This window comes from Pseudorasbora parva, chromosome 3 (genome assembly GCF_024679245.1).
Source record: "Pseudorasbora parva isolate DD20220531a chromosome 3, ASM2467924v1, whole genome shotgun sequence".
NCBI lineage: Eukaryota > Metazoa > Chordata > Actinopteri > Cypriniformes > Gobionidae > Pseudorasbora > Pseudorasbora parva.
Genome location: NC_090174.1, coordinates 57,714,941 through 57,734,073, shown reverse-complemented (window position 1 = coordinate 57,734,073; position 19,133 = coordinate 57,714,941). Strand labels below are relative to the sequence as shown.

General features: G+C 37.2%; 2 protein-coding genes across 4 annotated transcripts in view; one reads left to right on the top strand and one right to left on the bottom strand.

Moving 5' to 3' along the window:
- crybb3 (crystallin, beta B3) overlaps nucleotides 1-19,133 on the top strand; it is a 783,391-nt gene that overhangs the window by 405,117 nt on the left and 359,141 nt on the right. The window lies entirely within an intron of this gene.
- On the bottom strand, nucleotides 1,618-16,683 carry LOC137071530 (sterile alpha motif domain-containing protein 3-like). 2 transcript variants are annotated; one of them, XM_067439622.1, is made up of 7 exons: nucleotides 16,038-16,683; nucleotides 10,564-12,102; nucleotides 9,275-9,334; nucleotides 8,191-9,193; nucleotides 7,125-7,277; nucleotides 6,054-6,146; nucleotides 1,618-3,286 (listed from the first exon to the last, which is right to left on the bottom strand). In XM_067439622.1, the coding sequence occupies exons 2-7, from the start codon at nucleotides 10,737-10,739 to the stop codon at nucleotides 2,963-2,965; spliced, it is 1,809 nt and encodes a 602-aa protein (XP_067295723.1). In that variant the 5' UTR covers nucleotides 10,740-12,102; nucleotides 16,038-16,683; the 3' UTR covers nucleotides 1,618-2,962. The 2 variants fall into 2 exon arrangements, with proteins under 2 accessions (XP_067295723.1, XP_067295724.1); XM_067439623.1 differs by having other exon boundaries at nucleotides 8,191-9,171.

The following is a 19,133-nucleotide window of genomic DNA, read 5'->3' as shown; positions in this document are numbered from 1 at the left end:
ACTGTTTGTTGGAACTATGGTTTCAGGAAATGCCAAATCATTCAACTATGTTGGTAACAGCTGAACAACAGGCTTAACATAAGGCTTTCAACAGGCTAAGGATGCTTGTGGGAAACCCACCCCTGTTTAGTTTCTGTCTCTATGAAACCCCTCCTTCCAAAAAATTCGATTTAAGTTCAAAGCTCTGATTGGCTGGCTGGACAGTGTTGTGATTGGTCAAACACTTCAAGCATGTTTGGGGAAATGTCACGCTCTTTACCATTACTGCTTTTTTTGTTTTGTTCTAACACTACTAACCCAACTCAATCAGGGCTCCCCCTCCCCCTTTCCATATGTCTTGGCCGTGAATTATTTCAATGAGGAATATAGTGACGTGTTTGTTCCCGATCGAAAACTAAACGACCACTCAGGGAGTTCAGAAACAGTGTGCACTGATATACAGAATACTTCCCTTTCGAGTGACTTTGTACTTTGTAACATTGTAGACACTTTTCATGCTCAAACTGCAACATTACACGCTAAAATAAGATATAAGTAAAAAAAAAGCATAAAAGGCCATATGCAAAAGCAATAGGTAAGCTAGGTGTAGAATCAATACAGCAACACATTGATGCATACAGCATTCTCTATAAAGAGTAAGAGTTGTAGTACATATTCAAAACAAAAGAGCAATCTGGGATTTGCATACATATAGAAATGGTGCATAATATTGCATACAGCACACCACTACACCCAAACATGCTGCGGTCTGAGGCTTCTGAAATGAAAGGGATATTTCTTACACTTGCTGGATATTTAAAAGTTGTGTAGTTCTTGAAGAGCTGCTATTTAGCAGTCTTGATTTTTTTTTTTTTTTTTGATTAAAGGATCAAAGCACAATCTTGTCATTGCAGTCAGCCATGACTGTGTTAATTAAAACAAGCCTTTAAATTATTATTTTGACTTGAAACCGGCTTTCAAAGCGACAGCTGTAAACCACTTTTCATCTCTAAAACCCCCCAAAACTGAAGCTTGAAGCCGCTGGGTGGGAGACATCAGCGTTCAGAAATCAATCCACATTCACCAGCAGAATGGAGCGTGATGCATAAAACTAAAGAAATGGCTGTAGGTTCAGAGACGTTCTTGAAACCACCTTAACCATGCTAAAACTACTGTAACGCAACCTCTCATGGCATATCACTTTTATGAATTGCAAGTAAAAGCTATACCACAAAAGACAACAAAGTACAATACATGATTTAAAATGATTTTCTGGTGTTCTCAGAAGTGAAAGCCATCATATAGCCTGCCCTATAGGGACGACTTCTACAGTGGTGAATAAGAGATGACAGCAAATATCATTTTTGTGTTCCCATTTGCTCCAATAGAAGAAGAAAAAAATGGGTGCTGTTGTCCACAACAGCATTTCTATGACTTTTCAACAGAGGGGGAAAAATAGGCAGAAAATAGAGCAGTCAGAAGAGAGAATGATGTCAAAATTGCCGTCACTCCCTCAAGTACACTGTAAACCCTAATAAGTTGAGACTACTCAAATGATTTGAGGAAAGTGATTCCCTCAATTCATTTGAGTAATGAGGAAACTGGCAACTCAATCAATTGAGTTGATCTAATGTGGTCTCTTTGTTGAATTAACATACATGTTTAAGTACTGATAACTTAAAAAGGCAAACAGACTAAACTCAAATGATTTGAGGAAAATTATTGCCTCATTTGAGTAATGGGGAATTGATCATTAAATCATTAAAACAAGCATTGTTTTTCACAACAACCACTTTATTAGGTTTATACTACATATAAATAATGGTAACATTGCTCATAACAGTAATCTCATATTTTAAGTCACAAAACAGTAAGCTCATTTACATAAAACAAAAAATAAGCTAATTTTTAACAGTAAAAGCTCCCATTTTAAACAGTAGGCTATGTTTTTTTAACAGTAAGCTCAAATTTTTAAAAGACAAACAAAATCATAGCTCAATTTAAACAATAAGATCTCATTTTAAACAAAGTCATAGCTTATTTTAAACAATAAGCCCTCATTTTAAACAGACAAACAAAATCATCAGCTCATTTTTAACAGTAAGCTCACATTTTTAAAAAACAAACAAATTAATCAGCTCATTTTTAACAGTAAGCTCACATTTTTAAAAGACAAACAAAATCATCAGCTCATTTTTAACAGTAAGCTCACATTTTTAAAAAAAACAAACAAATTAATCAGCTCATTTTTAACAGTAAGCTCACATTTTTAAAAGACAAACAAAATCATCAGCTCATTTTTAACAGTAAGCTCACATTTTTAAAAAAAACAAACAAATTAATCAGCTCATTTTTAACAGTAAGCTCACATTTTTAAAAAAAACAAACAAATTAATCAGCTCATTTTTAACAGTAAGCTCACATTTTTAAAAGACAAACAAAATCATCAGCTCATTTTTAACAGTAAGCTCACATTTTTAAAAAAAACAAACAAATTAATCAGCTCATTTTTAACAGTAAGCTCACATTTTTAAAAGACAAACAAAATCATCAGCTCATTTTTAACAGTAAGCTCACATTTTTAAAAAACAAACAAATTAATCAGCTCATTTTTAACAGTAAGCTCACATTTTAAATTTTAACAGTAAGATCACATCAACTCATATTTTTAAAAGACACATGAACAACAAAACTGTAAACTATATTTTTGGTACAAAATGGGCCAGTTGCAATGTGTTATAAATACCACAGATTTGCGGTCGTTCCACAGAATCGTGAGACAATTTTGAGTGTCCTGTCATAAAATGCAACTATCCTATACCCCCTGCAAGAAAAGGCGTTTATCCTGTGGTAGTGAAGGTCTTAGGGGTTGCTTCTTATCTTACAGGAAAAGCACAAAACCCTTAGACCCCAATGACATATCTTAACATAATAAATAAAAAATAAAAATGCATTGTTATGTGCTGATCTTGTTTTCTCATGTTTAACCAAACAGCTGGTTAGCCAAGGATTGTATTTTAGGCTGCAGGTCTTTCTGCCCCATGGAAAGGAGAATGCGTTGAATAAATTCAAAAGTGTACTTCAGTGACTTTGGATAATTCAAGTGTAATGCATAGATTAATCCAAACAAAAGGCACATTGACTCAGGAAGGTTGTGTAGATTGTCCATCACCACCTTTCCCTCAATTACTATCCCAAATGAGGAGGGAGACAAATGCAGAGAGTTGAGGGGCTGAAGAGTCATCCCATCCTCAACTATTACAATCCCCACTGGCATGTCAAGATTCACGCTGCGATCATTGGATATCTAGTGAAGATAATTAAAATTAATTCACATGCATGCAAGCTTATACACATTTAAGTGTTAGTTCACCCAAAAATGAAAATCGTCATTTATTACCCTCACCCTCATGTCGTTCCACATACGTAAGACCTTCGTAACACAAATTAAGATGTTTTTAAATGAAATCCAAGAGGTATACGTTCCTCCATAGTGATCCAACGTACTGTTCACTTTTAATGTCCAGAAAGGAAAGAAGGACATCATTAAAGGGATAGTTCACCCAAAAATCTAACTCTGTATACATCTAATGAATGCAAAGGGAGACAATTTGATAAAAGTTTGTAATCAGGCCGATTTGGGCCACCACTAGTATTTTTATGGAAGTCAGTGGTGGCCCAAATCGGAATCAGCAGTACAAAGGAATGTATACAGAATAAGATTTTTGGGTAAACTATACCTTTAATGATGTCTTTCTTGCCTTTCTGAAAATTGAAAGTGATAGTTGCGTTGGATCACTATGGATTGACAGGCACCTCATGGATTTTATAAAAAATATTAGGGATGCACCAAATTTTTGGCCACCGAATAGTTTTGGCCGAAAATGGCCCAAAAGCGCATTTTCGGTTTTCGGCCAATACTTTTTTTTCTCCGAAACAATACGGGCGAAATGTTGTGATGACTCAAACAGAAACCGCAACCTGCACGTGCTTGTCTAAAGCGACATCTGCGGTGTGGACGTATGTACTTCATCTCACATCTGATGACGCATCTTTAATATGGGTTGTAACTTGAAAATAATGCTTTGTTTATGTTTCTGTCGATGAATACACGTGCTGGCTCCTCAGTGATACACTACAACAGCGATAATAAAAGAAAAACGGGCAAAACCGCCTCTCTTTGTAAACTTTGTTCAGTGCATGCGAGTGCTGCCGTATGTTCAAATATGACCAGTTGTTTTTGCAGTCATAACCCACGTGTGGAGCCAGAAGATGCGAATGAGAACTTGCGCGCGCTGTGAAAAGATCTGTCTCTGTGCATCATCTGAGAGCTATTGGCAGATATGAGAGAGGGAGGGGAGATGTGGAGAAGGATTTTTCAGGCGGGACTTTTTACTACGCTGAGTCGAAGTACTCTCAGAAGTGCTATTCTGCCATACATTACAGTTCTCCTTTTTAATCCGCTTAGAAAAGCGCCACGTTTTATTTTATGTCACCATACTAGATCGTTCAACTATTGGTGTAACTGTATTTAAATAGCGAGAACGTGGAGGTGTTTGGTCGCTTCTAACTTGATCTCTGTTTGGTACCGTAGTTAATGAACTGGGCTTAGTGGGCTAAGCTAAATGCTATCAGACCGTCACCGCGCGTCATAGCGATTAAGTGCACACACTCAGATGGGAGAGGTGTGTGTGAACTCAGCTTAGTTAAGGGAATAACATAGTTTAATATGAAAAAGCGGTGAAGTATCCCTTTAAGAGAACTTTATACAGTCGAGAAAGACGACCATAGACTGTAAAAAAAAAATGGACGTAGTGTCCGTGACGTCACCCATAGGATTCTGATAAGCCGTTCTGAAGCTTAAAGTATGGGCGAGCTGGGCGTCGCCATCTTGTGAGCGAGTCATCACGTGTCACTCCCCGATAACAGAAAATGGGCAAAAAGGCGGGATGTGCGCAGAACTGAGGTGACGCAATGACTACAGACGGCAGATAAAGGCTATCCACTTGTAACCACGCCCTTAATTATGCAGAACCTTAAGGCTTTTTTATAACGTAAACGAATGAGTTATAAAAAAATTCACCCCCCTCAGAGTTGTCATGAAAATCAAAATTAGCCATATAAGTCAAAACCACAGTTTGTACCAGGCTGTAAACATGTTTTTTTTCTGCTTTAAAGTTGAGAATTTTAACATGGGGCTCAATGAGATTCTGCTCCTTCTGGAGCCTGTTGTGGCTAACCCTAGTGGCCAGTTGAGGAATTGCAGTTTACATTACTTCCGTATTGGCTTCAAGAGAGATCGCGGGAGGTTGCCGCTTGAAGACGACACATAAATGTGTATTAGGTCTTAAAGGGGCAGTAGCCTTTACTGCACTGTTTAATGTTAAACAGAAGACATCACTCACTGCTCTTGATTAAATAGCTTTTGTAAGTTTAATAAGGATTAATCTTTAATTTAAACTGTTAAATATGCAATTATTTTACATTTGATTACTTTATTACATTTCTGTACCTTTCTGCAGGCCAGTAGGCCTGTGCATTATTATTTAATGTACACATGAGTGAGGTCAAATTAAACATTTTAGTTTAAATTTTATTTTATACTGTGCATTTTTGCAATGTGCTAAATACATGTATGCATCATTTGTAATTGATTTATTATTTGAAACTTTAGTATTAATTTATGCAATTCCAATGCCTTGATTTTTAGTAAAGTTACACAGTCACGGCCATAAATGCAATCGTTACTGTTGGTTACAATTACTAATAATTGGCATAATTTCTTTCGGTGTTTCGGTCTTGGTTTCCTCTTTTTCAGTTTTCGGTTTCGGCCAATAATTTTTATTTCGGTGCATCCCTAAAAAAATCTTAATTTGTGTTACGAAGACAAACAAAGGTCTTACAGATGTTGAACGACATAAGGATGAGTAATAAATTACAATATTCAAATTTTTGGGTGAACTAACCCTTTAGATTAAAATTGATATAGTGAGTGTGAATGATGGAATGTGAACATGTATGTGTTAGTCAGTGTGACTGTCTTTTGGAAATTACTTTCTACTAGGAACACTTACCAAGCATGTCCTAAAGAAAGCAGGGGAGTCATCTCCAAACACGAGAGGTAGTCCTTGAAGCAGTAGAGTTCGAACCTCAGTTGGCTCTGACAACTTGAGTGGAAATAAAAAAATAAAAAATTATATATTAAATCCATCTCCAACTCCAAATCCTTGTAAGTTCACCCCAAAATGAAATTGATGTTGTTAATGACTCGCCCTAATGTTGTTCCACACCTTTAAGACCTTCGTTCATCTTCGGAACACAGTTTAAGATATTTTTTATTTAGTCCGAGAGATTTCTGTCCCTCCATTGAAAATGTATGTACGGTATACTGTCTGTGTCCAGTTTATTATCAGAAAGGTAATAACATCAAAGTAGTCCATACGAGACATCAGTGGGTTAATTAGAGTCTCTTGAAGCATCAAAAATACATTTTGGTCCAAAAATAACAAAAACTACGACTTTATTCAGCATTGTCTTCTGTTTCTGGGTTTGTTTTCAATCCGCGATCACGACTCCATAGTGACGCTGCTGACATTTTATTTGGTGCAACAGAGCTTTGTTTATAGTCTGAGGGATAAGCATGCTGTAGACAAAACAACATTCGCAAACATGTCTAAGGATTTCGACAGAGGAAGACTTGCTTTTTTTTTTGCTCAGTCCTATTCGCGGATTACAGACCTGGAAGAGAAGATAATGCTGAATAAAATCATAGTTTTTGTTATTTTTGGACCAAAATTTATTTTTGATGCTTCAAGAGATTCTAATTAACCCACTGATGTCACATATGGACTACTTTGATGATGTTTTTATTATTTTATATATATGTTACCTTTCTGGTCCTTCTGGACATGGCCAGTATACCATACATACATTTTCAATGGAGGGACAGAATTCTCTTGGACTTAATATCAAATATCTTAAACTGTGCTCCGAAGATGAACAGAGATCTTACAGGTGTGGAACAGCATTAGGGTGAGTAATAAATTACATTATTTTAATTTTTGGGTGAACTAACCCTTTGATACATGTACTTTCTTGTAATATATTTATATATCTCTGGTAAATTATTGGGACTTCTAACTAACCTTTGTTTGCTTCAGAAGGTTCATCAAGAGCTGACCAGCAACTCCCTTTTTGGCTCTGAAAATGTCCAAAAGGCATGCACTGTGTCGATCAAGGGTCTCGTAAAATTCCTTTTTCAGGTTCTTACCAGCAATTCTGTTAAACTCCATGTAGATCTGAAAAAACATTGTAAGAAGGGGCAGGTAATAGCATGTAGAAAAGATATGCTTGATTATATTTCAAGATAACATTAAATAACACAAATAGATTCATCTCAGTCTAAAATTTGTTGACCTTAAATGAAAATCGATATTCAAGTAATTCACCCAAAAATAAAATTTTGCTGTTGATTTACTGTCAGATCATCCAATTTTTTATTTATTTAGTAGGACATTTTTTACTGAAACTGTGGTCTTTAGTAATTAATATAATGCAAGCCAATGGTAACAGTCCCTTTAATAATGATTAAAAAAAACATACAAGCAAAACAATTAGTATTTACAACATCGATACCTTTAATCCACACAGCCTCTGCAAATACATTAATAACAGTCTTAAGAACTATGTTAATGATATATCAAATGTTGGGAATCTGTGAAGTCAATTTTCAATGTTTGAGATCATTCACACAAACGTCTTACTTTTGCTTGTATTTTATTTTTTATACAAAGGGATAGTTATCATTGACTTAAAATCTTTTTTCAATGTTGTACTATACAATAAAAAACAAAACACTCAAACACTCAAAAACACACAAAAAACACTCTTGAATGGCTTGAGGATGAGTAAATTAAAATGTTTGGGCGAACTACCTTTTAACCTTGAACTACCCCAATAAATTAACATTTTCATTTTAGCTCATCAGATATTTTTTAACTTCTTTTTCGGACTAATCTTATGTTATAAGCTCAGATTTTTTCAGCTTTTTCATTTTGCTTTTTTTCCAGGTGTTTTTTTTTCTCCACCTTAATTTACACTATTCATTTAGGGGTTGCTTTGTCATAACTTAAGTATTCATAAGCCTTCTCATAAAAAAGGGAAAAGCAAATTATTATATGACAAACAAAACACAAATAAATAGGAAATTACCTGTGCCTCACGGAACAGAGCTGGCCAGCGGTCGAGTACATTGGTGATCGCAGGCGCTGACATAACCATCTCTTTGCGCCTTAATGCAAACGTCAAGTCCATTTTTTGTGACAATACAAAAGCACTGGGTGCTCTCTTCTTCATTTCTTCTTCCAGTTCTTTACGAGCACTCTCAAGGCTGGCATCATCATGTCCTTCAGGATAGTTGGGTAGGAAATTTAGTTCACATTTCTTGGGTTTTTTTATGTTTTTCCGTGATGGCTCTCCTTCTGGGTTGTTAGCACCACGCTTTCCTGCATTTGCTGTTACATCAGGAACTCCCAACTTTCGCATTTTGGTTCTAAAATTCCCCATTTTGAATTTTAGGCTGTTTTTCCAGCCTCCCCAGCCAGATCGTGAACCACTTTCCTGCAGACATGGATGCTGTTTTACCAGGGAGGATGCTACTTGTTCATAATCTTTGTCATCTGGATAGGCTTTAAATGCAAAAATGCTTTCAGCCAATTTTTCAAGGATTTGATGTTTAAGGTCCCTAGACGGTTTGAGGAAAGTGCCATCGTTGAGGTATTTCAAGTTGCCCTGCCGCAGACGATATTCAACATCCACTGAAAAGCTAGGAACAACAAAGTCATTTGGCCAGTGCGTCTGTCTCTCCTGTGTTAAAGTAAAGGGAATTTCTGTTTCTGCTGTGCTTCCTGAGTCATTAAGTGTTTCCACCACATCAACTGGTGCAAGTTCGAGTAAAGGAATTATTTTCACTGTTGCTCGGTCTTGAAGTGCTGAAATGTCCGATAAATTGCAAAGTGCATTGTCAAAGTCTTGATCTTCATATTGAAGAGAAAAATTAAAATTAACATTTAAACTTTCTTTGAGTGATGCAACCAAGTCATCAATTGAAGCTGGTTTCTTTGAAAGGGTGATTTTCCTTATATCTCCTTCACATAGGATAACTCTCAAGAGCATCTTCTCATGAGAACCCATCTGAACAGCAAATGTAAACATGCTAATCAATAATCAATACAACCAGTCAAGTCAATACAATTATCTTGCATCAAATTAAAAATGTTGGCATGACCATAAATACCATGAAGTTTGGCCACTGTCTTCAGACAACTGCAATACTCCACTGGAACTAATCAGACTACTGTGGAAAATAGGTACAAAAAAAATACATAAATAAAAAAAATGTGTTTTTTGGACTCAGCAAACATTAACACAACATACTCAGCAAAAAATAAAACGTTTAGGTGTCACCATCATCCTACCCTTAACAATGTAACCCGAAAGGGGAGAAACCTCATTAAGCTCTGACGCCTTAACCACACAGAGATTTGAGAAATGGCTGCTGCAAATTTCATATGACCGAAGATGCTCAATGTACCATGCTGACATTTTTTTACAGACAAACAAAATCTCTGAGTTGACTGCTACAATCTGTGATATTTGCTGGAATTCTGGAAGACCAGAGCATGAACCAGCAGAGATCACCATTTCTGCATTGTATTTGATTCCTTCTACCACCACAGAGGATGCAACAAGGACAGTATTCAGCTGAGGTGCTATTTGATGAAACTGCTGTTGAACGTGGCCCGGAAATGAAGCAACCATTGCAGTTTTAACTTTCTCCATTTCAACTGGGGGCCTGAAAAATGAACTTGAATCAAGATAGTATGCCATCATTCTCTGATGTTTGACAGCCAATGTTAGTGCCACATTTCTGAAGTTTTGAGATTCACGAATGACCTTTTTGAAAAATTTATGTTTGCCTTCAAAGCGCATTGTCCAAACATCAGAGAGTGGACCAAAGGCTTTGATAAGCTGGGGGTAATGCTCCATGAAATGGTGCTTTGGTTTAAGTCTGAAATCAGGAAATGTTGACTGCAACAATTCTCGATGTTCTGCTATTTTACAACCCAAGTCATGAATAGACTCATCTGTATGTTTCGAAGCAACAGCCAATTCAACTATGTCCTTAAGAAGCATCAGAATTTCCCATGAGCTCTCTCCCTCTGGGACATTATCCCCAACGATAAGCGGGAGCAACCTAAGTAAAGTCCAATTTTCGTGGCCATTGCCACCAATTGATCCTTTACTTGCAAAACCCTTTGGAATAGGCTGTGGTTGGTTGGTTTTGTCAGAAAAAGTGTAGCCAAAAGTCTTGATGGCTTGGTTAACTGAATCGAGAGAGAAGTATTTCTTCTCTATCATATCTGACAGACAGAGACAGAGTTCAACAGGCACAACACCTTCGAAAAGGTCATGCAAAATGTCTGGTGGGTAGCCAGTTACTGCATGAAAATGCTGCAAAGCATCAGTTAGTGGGCAACTTCCCTTCACCCCATACAATTTACTCAAAGCGGGATCCTGCTTTACCTCCTCAATGTGCCTGTTGTGCATATCCACAGTCCGTGGTTCGAAGTTTCCTGTACCAACTTCAGTGTACTGAGTCTCATTTCTCGAAGCCATGCAAAAGCGGCAGAATCTCTCCACAGTAAAACTCTCAAAAAAACCTGCAAGAGAATGTGCACCCAGATTGTCAGCTGAAACATACAAGACAGTGCCTTTTACAGTAGCACCTAACTGATCAATGTACAACCCAGTTTGCTCTAGATGGACAAGGTCTCGCAGAAGTGGCTGCATAATTGCTTTGTAGCCATATGCCTTTACTGTGCTAGTATTACAGAGAAGAGCAAGTTGTATTGAGTGAAGAGTTGACCTGTACTTCGCATCTATGTTTGCCAACACCCAGTACACTGCACACATTTTGTGTTTGCCTCTGGATGTTCCTAATGGATTGGCCACCTCAAAATCATCAATATAGAGTCCAAGCGCAATTTTAAATTCATCGTCGTTGAGAAGACTGTTCTCTTTAAAATAGTCGCCATCACGGTAAGAACTGTACCTATTTGATACACATTCATGCACTGGAAGTGCTTTATCCAAAATGTCTGGTTTATTGAGCATTGTTTGTAAGGCAGGCTGAATTGGTACATACACATACGGTTTCTCTCCCCCAGGGAGCATGTATTCCACGGGCATAACCACTGGAAATTCATTTAACACAAATGAGTTCCTTTTTTTGATTGTCGACAAACACCCGCCTGTGTCACAGCACCTTGAAAATACATTGCTTTCTGAAACGGCGTGTACCACTTCTGTAACAAGGGAATCATCAACATCTGGATAATGTTTACTCAGGACAGTTGAAACTGACTTAAGCATCAACGGGAAAGACAGCTTATGAATTTCAGTTAATTCTTGTATGATATTTTGAACAGAACTTGCTGGAATATGAAGAATGCTTTGCATCTTCAAAAAAATACCAGCCAAATTGTGCTCTAATTGAATCACAAAATCTGAGGATTCCTTATTTAGCTGATCTTCACTGTCCTCAATGTCACCTTCATTCAAAGAAACCAGTTCAAGTTCATCAATGTCATTTCCCTCACTATTACCCGACATTATTTCTGGCTTCAGCATCCTCCTGTCATTTTCACTATGCGTCTTACTTTTATGCGAATTGAATGTTGCATAAACACGAGTCTGAAATGTGCAACCTCTGTAGGGACACAGGATGTTCTCATTTGCTCTTAAATGTCTACTACGCAAGTGTCTTAGAAAATCTGCTTCTGTGCAGGGTTCAGAAAACTCGCAATGCTGACACTTAAATACAAGTGGTGGTACTTTACTTGCATTTTCACTGTGTTCTTCTTTAGCATGGATTTTAGAAAGATGCACTTGCAAATTACTGATGGACTGAAATGTGCAAAGACAGTCCTGGTGTGGGCATGGAAAAGGGACAATCTTTGTATGGCCTCCATGCTTCAGACGATAGTGTTTAAGAATTTCTCCTCTTTTTTCAGAGCTAAAAATGCAGTATTTACAATTCCACATTTTCTTCTGTCAGGTAACCTATAACATAAAATTGACAAAGGTTAGTATGCTACATATTTAAATTACAAACGTTAAAGGTTAAAAATGATAATACAATTTTTAGTTATCAAACGATGTCTTTTGGACACATTTGTCTTTTAAAAGGATAGTTCGCCCAAAAATGAAAATTTGCAGTTAATTAACTCATCCTCAGGCCAACCAAGATGTAGGTGACTTTTTTATTTTATAGTAGAATATTAAAGATGTTTAACTGAAATGGTGGTTCATATAGTGCAAGTCAATATTAAGCATCCATTCGAGAGTAAAAAACCACAAGCAAAACACAATTAATATTTGTTGCTCATGACGACATGTAAAAAACTAAACCGTATTTATGACATTATTATCTTTAATCCACAGCTTCTGCAAACAGTACAGATCACATTCAAAACAGTATGGTGTGTGATCGTAATATACAACTTTTGGGAACCTGTGAAAAGTCATTGTTTCCTATTTGAGGATGTGCATGTGAAAATAATCTTTCCTTTTTATACAGGTTGCAGCATTCAGGATAGTAGCGAGTACCATATTTGATGAACAATACATCATATGCATCCTCCCTCTCTTAAAGGGTTAGTTCAACCAAAAATGAAATTGATGTCATTAATGACTCTCCCTAATGTTGTTCCACACCCGTAAGACCTCTGTTCATCTTCAGAACACAGTTGTGCTAAGATATTATATATTTAGTCCGAAAGCGTATGCAAGTGTATGCACACTATACTGTCCATGTCCAGAAAGGGAATAAAAACATCATCACAGTAGTCCATATGACACATCAGTGGGTTAATTAGAGTCTCTTGAAGCATCCAAAATACATTAGGGTCCAAAAATAACAAAAAATACTTTATTCAGCATTGTCTTCTCTTCCTTGTTTGTGTTCAATCCTCAAATAAAGATTCAAAAGGTTTGAGAATCAGTCTATTGATTCATGATTCGGATCGCATGCCAAACTGCCAAAATCACGTGACATTGGCGATCCAAATCACTGATTCATAACCGTTTGAATCTTTATTTGAGTATTGAACACAAACAAGGAAGAGAAGACAATGCTGAATAAAGTCGTAGTTTTTGTTATTTTTGGATCAAAATGTATTTTCTATGCTTCAAGAATAGGGTTGGGCATCGAGAACCGGTTCTAACTTGGAACCGTTTAAAAAATAACGATTCCATTGGAATCGTTTAGAGAAAAAAAATTCGGTTCCAAACGCAAGTTTTGGTTTCCATGGCCACCTGATTTGTTCTTTTAGCCATGGAAGCCTGGTAAGCGGCGCTCTGAAGTGTGGATTTATTTAACTTTTAAAAAGCCTGGGTCGGCACAGTGCAACTAGTGTTGTCAAAAATATCGATAGCCTGGTCAGTTTCTACAGTATCGATCCCAGCTGCGCTCCCCTCTCCTCTCCTCTCCTCTCTGACCGACAGCGAGTTGACGCGCAGCCGCATATTCTCATTCAGCCGGTTAACCCTCTGAACACGAAGGCGCGTTCTGCAGGACTTAGCTGGACGACAGCGCGTTAGTGTGTGTGATCGGTCTGAATTTCGTGCGGGATTGCACATAATTCTACGAATCCCCGCAGATTTCGCGCTCACATCTGAAGAGCGCACACACATACCGTAATAAAGCCGCCTCTGACATACAAGTGCAAATATTTTCTTCTTTTTCCAGCTTATTATTGGTCAAATACATGTGCGGTGCGGTGCAGGCCAAAAACTTCATAAAAGCGTCCCGCGGGTTGGTGCAGCACTAACAGTTCTCCTGAACACTGCAGGAGTTCACATGCAGGTGTTCTTCTGGCGGCGCGTGTGAAATGTCTTCATCCCAGGTAATGTTACAGTCAGTGGCATGTTTCAGCATGTCATATGAATATAATTTCATGGGTTTTAATTTTTTTCAAACGCCAAATAATCACGATGCTCACGTTTACAAGCCAGTGTCATTATAGTAGTCTATTGGTTACTGTTTTACAGAATCTATATGATACTTCAGTTTGACATATCACAATGTCAATACTACAATGTTTGAGTGGTAGGTAATCACCGTAACAAGCAGGACAGCATCGGTCAGGCACGCCTCCTTCAGATCACGCCGACGAGCAAACGCTGGTTACATGTTGATCCTCGTCCTGCCTTTAATACCATCATTTTTTCGTTTCCTCTTATTGCTTTCCTCCAACAAAACTTTTTCTTTCTTATTTGTCTCTGCTGCTTCGGACATGACTATATTATCCGACGAACAAAGTTGGGCTCGCACGTCCGAATGTAAGGAAGTGTGTGTGTTGGTGGAAGTGACGAATATGCCGTAAAGCAGTCAAATTTTGTAGTTCTTTTTGTTCTCGGGTTACTACCCGAAACCCGAAGTTTAAAAGTACGAGTAAAAACGATACAGACCCCATCAGGCTATGGCAGACGTGTCATTCAACTTATTGTAAGTCGATTTATCATCACAAGAGTCTTAAAAAATATATTATGAAGGTTGAAAAGTTACCTAGTGCTGCTTTAATGTAAACACACTCGAAAACAATTCAAGAAGAAATGAAGAATGAGTAACAGGAACAGTGTTCAGGATCCATGAGTGCGGCAGTTCTTAAAGAGACAGCAGTTATTTGTTATTCAAAGTCAAACTACAAGACAAACGATCACACTGCTCTTGACTGATCAACTTGTGTAACTTAAATGGTTTTATATGAAACTTTTTTTTTTCAAAAAACATTATCCAATGTTATTTTAAATTTAATTAGCCACTTTGCATTTTTTCAATTCATTTTCTTACCTGAATGTTAGACCTACCTGAAAAAATAAAGCATTTAAAATAAAAGCTTTATTTATTATATATGCCTTTTTATATATAGACACCAATGTATTGTTAGGAGACAAGAATATTAATTGTGTTTTGCTTGTATATATATATTTTTTTACTCTTGAAGGGATGTTAGCATTGACTTGGGTTATATGAATCACCCAAGACAACAGTTTCAGCTAAAAACTTATTTAATATGACTTGAGGAGATGATGAGTAAGAGAGTACTCACACTAAGTGTGGTTTCCGAACCAGGCACGGAACTGCGCAATGACACTTGGCAATGCACAGTACGTGACACTCAAACGAACTGGGCTTTAAGGGTCAAAAGTGCTTGGTTCAGAGCACCTAGTCTGAGTACACCTAAATCAAAAGCAAAATTTCATTTTTGGGTGAACCAAACCTTTTAAGAGATTAACAAATATCATGATTGTTTTGATTACGAGGGGTTCATGGGTAACGTTAATCTAAACTCTATTTTTGTTATAACCACTATAATAACAAAAGTAAACCATTCAAGAAGACTTTTAATAAAGATTTTGAAAATATATATTTTAACAGCACTTTAAGAAAAGATTTACAAAATGTAAAAATCTAATACATTTAATAAAATCTATTACAAAACCTAATAATTATAATGTTATGCACCAGGGACACATTACATCAACAGAACTAATAAAATATAGGCTCATTTCTGTAAATATGTCACAATTTCGTCCATTTTAGCCTCACGTTGTTCTCTTTAGGCAGGAAAAAGTCTTGAGAACATGACTGACCATATTTTTAAAACGATGAACTCAGTAACTTATTCACGCGGCAACGCAATTTTCACCAAAAGACTTCAAAAATTACACAAGTGTAAATTCCAGGGACATTTTTGTGAGCTTGGGAGTAAATTATAATCGAAGTTAGAGCCACAATAGCATTTTTATTGTAAATTAACACACACAAAAAATAGTCTGTGAAATATTGGCTTGGTTTGACGGTTGGCCGACCACACGTTATCATAGAAACGGCATATTAACTTAAACGCATTTATACCTTGTCCATACATATAAAATAAAACATTTTACAGACAATAAACTAAAATGTACAGGCGTGTTATACAGTAACTTACCAGCGTAATCCCCGTTGGCCTTTATTTAACGTTACTCTCTCCCCCTCTGATCTCTTGCTTCATGACCGTCAGCCTGCTTGTGCCGCTGAGGGAGGAAAACAAAAAAATACAGCGGGAAATTCAAATGTTTGTACAGAAAGTTAGAAACTCAAGCGTGTTTAACTAGAAAATACTCTAAAAAAAAAAAAAAAAAAAACCTTTAAAGGCAACCAAGCAAAATATACACGTATATTTCACCATTAACCACTTACCAGCATAACGTTGCTGTACTGAGTCTTTCACTATGACTTTCTGCCTGCTTTACAGCCAGTGTTACTTGTGCCGCTGCCGGAGTAAAACGGGAAAATACCATTACAATAAAACGTGTATGTAGCACAAAAACAAAAAACAAAAAAAAACACATTAATATGATAGTATATTTTACTTTACCTATTTTATTTATCTTTCTTCTCCCAGCCTCAGATGGTTCGCAGCTCTGGATGCAAATTCAGCAGCACGGAAAAAAAAAACACTTACATCGACCAATCAGCGCGGTTGTCAAAGCAGAGTTTCAAGCACGACCAATCATTTTAAACAGAGACAAAGTGAACAATTTAAATAAATTAAAGTTGTGACCTAATAGCACTTAAAACATTAATTAAACAGATTTTTCCTGCCAAATGAGTAAGTTAAACACATCTGTTTAAGTTTTGATGCCAAAAATTGGTATTTTAAGTATTGTCAAGTAACGATAACTTAATGTCTTTATTAATGACAACATTTGGGTTTACAGTGTATAGCATTATGAAAGTAAAAGATTTTTTGTTTGATAAATGTGGAAATGCATTATCAGCCTGTCAAAAAAGTCCGTATTTTTCTTTATTATTTATTTATTTTGCATTATTAAAACTTAAAATAACAATAATGTTAAAAATAGTGATTCATTTGCTTTCAAAAAGCAGCAAAATAAATACCAGAAAATTCACATCATTCAATGGTGCGAAAATAAAAAATGCGAACTCCTGCAGTTTGCCTTTAGAAATCATAATGACAATGCTGCCCTCGTTTTGAAAGATGCTTCATAGCAACCAAAATACAGAGTATGCAAAGCTATAATTCCTTCTTCACATGTACGATTATCAAGTGTACACATCAAGGATACTTTAACGTGTTGTACCTGTCTCTGCAAACACTTGCCGAGCAGCTTTTATTATTCTTATAGCGCAACTCAGCTTTCACTATTTTCACAATCATTCCCACTTTTCTGCAACATAGCAACCTCATAAAATCACCCATCCCTGGCAATGTTTTTCATGTGAAGGTCAGAGCGGTGCGTCTGATGTGAGTCATGAGAAGATGCCTCTCCATTCTTGATCATCAGCTTAAGTCACAGCGTGTTTGTTCGGTTAGACTTCTACAGTCCATAGTCTAGTCCGTAGATCACTTTAGACACTACTAACTATGAGTAACTTTTCAACTACATGTCAAATAACTCTCATTAGAGTATTAGTAGACGTAATAGACAAGGGTCCAACAAAAAAAATTAACATGAACTGTAACAGATTCAACCCGGCGCTCTGGTGGAGTTTAAATAGTCTGTAATCGGTGCTCTTGGGAAAGGGAAAAGACGAATGGCAAAAAAGGCAGGTCCAAGGCACTCAGTTAAGTAAAGGATGAGGAAATAATTAAAAAGCCTTTATTTGGTATGGCTTAAATCATTTTAAAATACAAGAGCCAACATGTTTCGACCCAAATTGGTCTTCATCAGGGCCAATTTGGGTCGAAACATGTTGGCTCTTGTATTTTAAAAAAATTAACATTCTTTCATTAATTCCTCATCCTCATGTTGTTTCAAAACTGTAAGACCTTCGTTCATCTTCAGAACACAAATGAAGAGGAGCAATTTCTGTCCATCAGTTGACAGCCACACTATTACCACTTTAATGCTTCAAAAACTTCATAAAGAGATTGTTAAACTAATACATATGAATTGAGCAGTTTAGTCCAAATTTCATGAAGACTTGAAGTTTGAATTTAATCTTTAATTCACACATCAGTTGTGGTAAATGGAAGCTCAAGCATGTTCGCTTGATATGTGTGAACCAATGAGGTTCATTCTCGTGTTACGCAGCACGTTTGAGCTTCAGTGAGAACCAATGAGGTTCATTCTCGTGTTACTTATCACGTTTGAGCTTCAGCGAGAACCAATGAGGTTCATTCTCGTGTTACGCAGCACGTTTGAGCTTCAGCAAGAACCAATGAGGTTCATTCTCGTGTTACGCATCACGTTTGAGCTTCAGCGAGAACCAATGAGGTTCATTCTCGTGTTACGCATCACGTTTGAGCTTCAGCGAGAACCAATGAGGTTCATTCTCGCGTTACGCAGCACGTTTGAGCTTCAGCGAGAACCAGTGAGGTTCATTCTCGTGTTACGCATCACATTTGAGCTTCAGCGAGAACCAATGAGGTTCATTCTCATGTTACGCAGCACGTTTGAGCTTCAGCAAGAACCAATGAGGTTCATTCTCGTGTTACGCATCACGTTTGAGCTTCTGCGAGAACCAATGAGGTTCATTCTCGTGTTACGCGTCACGTTTGAGCTTCTGCGAGAACCAATGAGGTTCATTCTCGTGTTACGCGTCACGTTTGAGCTTCTGCGAGAACCAATGAGGTTCATTCTCGTGTTACGCGTCAAGTTTGAGCTTCTGCGAGAACCAATGAGGTTCATTCTCGTGTTACGCATCACGTTTGAGCTTCTGCGAGAACCAATGAGGTTCATTCTCGTGTTACGCATCACGTTTGAGCTTCAGCGAGAACCAATGAGGTTCATTCTCGTGTTACGCAGCACATTCTCGTGTTACGCATCACGTTTGAGCTTCAGCGAGAACCAGTGAGGTTCATTCTCGTGTTACGCATCACGTTTGAGCTTCAGCGAGAACCAATGAGGTTCATTCTCGTGTTACGCAGCAAGTTTGAGCTTCAGCGAGAACCAATGAGGTTCATTCTCGTGTTACGCAGCACATTTGAGCTTCAGCGAGAACCAATGAGGTTCATTCTCGTGTTACGCAGCACGTTTGAGCTTCAGCGAGAACCAATGAGGTTCATTCTCGTGTTACG